The 3,655-nt window shown below is 55.1% G+C and overlaps 1 protein-coding gene across 6 annotated transcripts in view; it reads left to right on the top strand.

Moving 5' to 3' along the window:
• The window catches only part of PIK3R5 (phosphoinositide-3-kinase regulatory subunit 5), a 36,864-nt gene extending 34,247 nt beyond the window's left edge, over positions 1-2,617 (top strand). For all 6 annotated transcript variants that reach the window (XM_033518707.1, XM_033518706.1, XM_033518705.1 and 3 more), the window contains one exon: positions 73-2,617. In XM_033518707.1, coding sequence (XP_033374598.1) covers positions 73-214 — 142 coding nt within the window. In that variant the 3' untranslated portion in view covers positions 215-2,617. The remainder of the gene's footprint in view (positions 1-72) is intronic.
• The last annotated feature ends 1,038 nt before the right edge of the window (positions 2,618-3,655 follow it).

Genomic DNA, 3,655 nt, shown 5'->3' on the forward strand with positions numbered 1-3,655 from the left:
TTTGCAGCCCTGTTCCTGCTGCCCCTGAGGGTTCTCAGCCCACTCAGAGGTTGTTTCCGTGTTTCCCTGCAGGTGTGAGATCTCCGTGTGCTACAAGCCCAGGGACAGCGACTCCCTGGCACCCAGAGGGTCCCCAGTGCCCCCCCAGGACCCCTCTGAGTTCCACTCCCTGCTGTGTTTGCCCATTGCCACCTTCAGTGGGGCACTGCCATAGAGGGGCTGTGTCCCTCCAGACCGTCCCGCACCAACCCAGTGAGGGGAAGGAAAAGGATGCCCAGCCCTGCTTGGCCAAGAGCTGCTGCAGCTGAAGAGTTGTTGTGGTGTCAGGGTGGTGCCTGCTCCTGCCCCAGGCTCAGCCCCTCCTCGGGAAGTGGGATCGTCGTGCTCTGGTGTCGCTGGGGACTCCTCAGCAAGGGGGGGAGGTGGTTCCTGGATATCTCCCTGTGGATCAGCAGATGTCAACACCGGGGTGGGAGGGCAGGGCAAGGACAGGGATATTCCGTGGCAGAAAATGGTGCAGGTGGGATATGGGGGGGATATTTGGGAAAAGGAGTGGTTTTGGCTCAGTGGTGTCGGGTGTCTGTCAGTGCATGGGAATTACAGCTCCCATTGTATTGGTGAAATACCAGCCCCTGTCCTGGTGGTATTTCACCTGTGAGGTCGAGGATGCTCAGTACAGTTTTTTGGGATGGGGACAGGTTTCCCAAGGTTTCCTCCCTTCTGGAGGCTGTGTGTCCTGCAGGGAAACAGAGCAGGGATCCTGCAGCATGGGCTGCCTGTGTCCAGGGAATTGAGTGCAATAAGGTATCCCAGGGCAAGGACAGCTGGTGGTGGATCCATGTATTTCCTGTACATCCAGGAGAGGAATTCCCAATTCCTGCAGGACTCCAGCACTGACCTGTACTCTGAGTCCAGGAGCATCCTGCTCCCAGCACTGTGTGCCAGAGCCAGCCCAGGGCTGAGCCCTCTGTAGCTGCTGGAAATCCATCAGGAGCAGTGCTGGATCTCCAGCAGGGAGGGAAGCACTGGGGGAAGCACCAGCATTTCCTCAGGTACCTGCAGGGTCACCTTTGCTGGAGAAGGACCCAGCACCAAACCCAGCGAGTACCACCTGCAAGTGACAGCAGGATTTGAGATCCTCCCCCACACAAACACTCCAACCTCTTCCCCCTTTCTGCAAGGCTGTGGATACAGAAAGGTGCAATATTTGAGGGTATTTAGGAATAGTCTGACCCTGTGAACAAAAACATAAGGCTGTTTTGGGTGGTTTTGGGGATTGTATCACTGCTAGCAGCACAAGAGCTCATTGCCTGCTGCAGATTCAAAGGAGCTTGATCCCAAGGTTCTGTTTCCTGGACATGTCTGGAAGGGACCCCTGGCACTGCTGGGGGCTGCAGGGCTCAGCCACAGCAGGGTCAGTTCAGGGGGTCCCTTGATCCTCCAGGAAACAGGACCTGGTGAGCTCTGTCACTGTCCCCAAGGGCTGGTGGCACATCAGCAGTGTCATTTCAGGTTCAATCTGCCAGGGAAAGCGCCAGAGCTCCTGGGGGTTCAGGTGTCTCATCAGAGTGAGGGTCAGGTTTGTCTGCTGCATCCCCCCATCCCTGCTGGAAGTGTTGGGGATCCCTCCTGTGGCCCTGACTCTGCTCCTGGCCACTGTCCCTTTGCTGGGGACAGCTTGGCCTGGGCCAGGGATGAGCACCATGGTCCCCAAGGTGCTCCCTGGTGTCCTCAGCAGCTCTGGGTGCAGCTCCCATCAGGGCCAGAGATGAGGAAATCTTAATGTGCCAGCACTTCTGAGGCCTCTGCACTTCCCCCTCCTGCTTGAATCCCCCACCCCAGATTGGAGCTGCCCTGGGGATCAAGGAAAGCTCCTCAGGGGGGTGAAGCATCCCTTGGGCACAAACAGGAGCCCTGGCCCCAAGCCAGAGCAGAGCCAGGGTGGTCTCCCAGCAAAGATTCCCCTTCTCTGACCTCACAGTGGCTCCAGGAGCACCCAGTTTATCCAAGTGCATGGAGCAGTGTCTGTCCTTGCAGGGACCCCCAGCACAGCCAGGCTCTGCTGTGCTGTCCCTGCTCCAGGATGCCTGGGCACTCCTCTCAGCCAAATAGGCTCCAAGGATCCAAATCTAATTTTAGTGGCTCTTTTCATGCACTTGGAAAAGGTTTTCTCACCGAGTTTTCCTTCCCAAAACAGGTTTGTGATGTGTTCTCTCCAGTGGGGCTGGAGTTTGGCAGCTGGTTGTTTTTGTTCAGGGTTTTAAAACAGCACCTTACCCTGTCAAACACTCCTCTCAGGGATCTTGGTATCTGTGGCTAAATCCATGCCAGGACAGAAATCCCTCTGGGTTCAGTTGGCCCTGCAGCAATCCTGGAGAAGAGAATTTCCACCTCATAGAGAAAACCAGGCATAAACTCCAGGTACTCAGAATTCTGGAGAAGGTTTTGACCTCTGATGCTTTCTGGAAATGAAAGAATTCCAGAGTTCTTTGGGGTCGTCTTTGTACATTTGTGTAGCCTCAACAAATCTGTGTAAAGTCTGTGCTGATCTGTAAAATATTGTGCAGAGAACTTTTAAAGTAATTGTAAAATATTAAAAGTTGGTTTATTTCCAGTACAGGAGCAGTAATTGGGTCAAGGAATTCCTGGGTGGGTGGGAGGCACAGGAGGAGGCTCCAAATCTTTCCAGAGGAGCTGACCTGGGAGCAGGAAAAGGCTCCGAGAGTCATTGGCACAAGACAGTTCCAGCACCCACCCCAGCACCGGGATTTTTCCTTCAGCTGCTCCAAAGGCTCGGGCTCACAGGTGGGATAACCTGGGATTAACCTGCAGGTACAACCTGCACAGTCTTTAGCAAATAAGTTATATTTTTCCACCCTCACAGGAGATGCTGCCCAGACTTGAACACTCCATGGTTTATTATTATCATCTTTTTATCTCCTTATTATAATTTTTTTAAAGACAAAAAAAAAAAAAAGAAAAAGGAAAGAAAGGGTTGGAGATGACTCAGTAGAGAAATGAAAAAGGCAACTTCAATACCACCAGACAAAGCTTGGCTTTCCCTCTCCCCAGATCTTCCATATTTGCTGGAGCTGGACTAAAAATAGACCTGGGCTGAAGGCCAGGGTAGAAAATAGAGACACAGCACCAAAAGTGTTTGGTTTGTGACCTGTTCCCTTCCAACCTGGAAGGAAATCACCCAGGCCTGGGTTTGGCCTGGTGCCAGGGGTGGCTTTCCCTGCAGGATGGGAGTGGGGCTCTGACCCCCTGCTCCCCTCAGCCCCAGCTGCTCTGAGAGCAGCCCTGGGAGGGGGAACAGAGAGGGGAACATGTCCCTGAACAGCAGCCAGGGCACGAGGAGCCGGCCTGAGCTCCCCTGGCCCGGGAGGGTGCAGGGCAGGGGCTGAGATTGGAACTGAATGAGGAGGAGAAACAGCCCCGACCCCGGTGGCCCCACTCGCTGTCCCCCTGGCACTGCCACACCCCCAAGTTTGGGCACTGCCATCGTCCCCAGGCATTGCCACCACTCCTCTGGCACTGCCACTGTTCCCCTGCCACTGTCCCCCTGGCACTGCCACTGTCCCCCTGCCACCGCTCCTCTGGCACTGCCACTGTCGCCCTGCCACTGTCGCCCTGCCACTGTCCCCCTGCCACT

Source organism: Parus major, chromosome 18 (assembly GCF_001522545.3).
Source record: "Parus major isolate Abel chromosome 18, Parus_major1.1, whole genome shotgun sequence".
Taxonomy (NCBI): Eukaryota; Metazoa; Chordata; class Aves; order Passeriformes; family Paridae; genus Parus; species Parus major.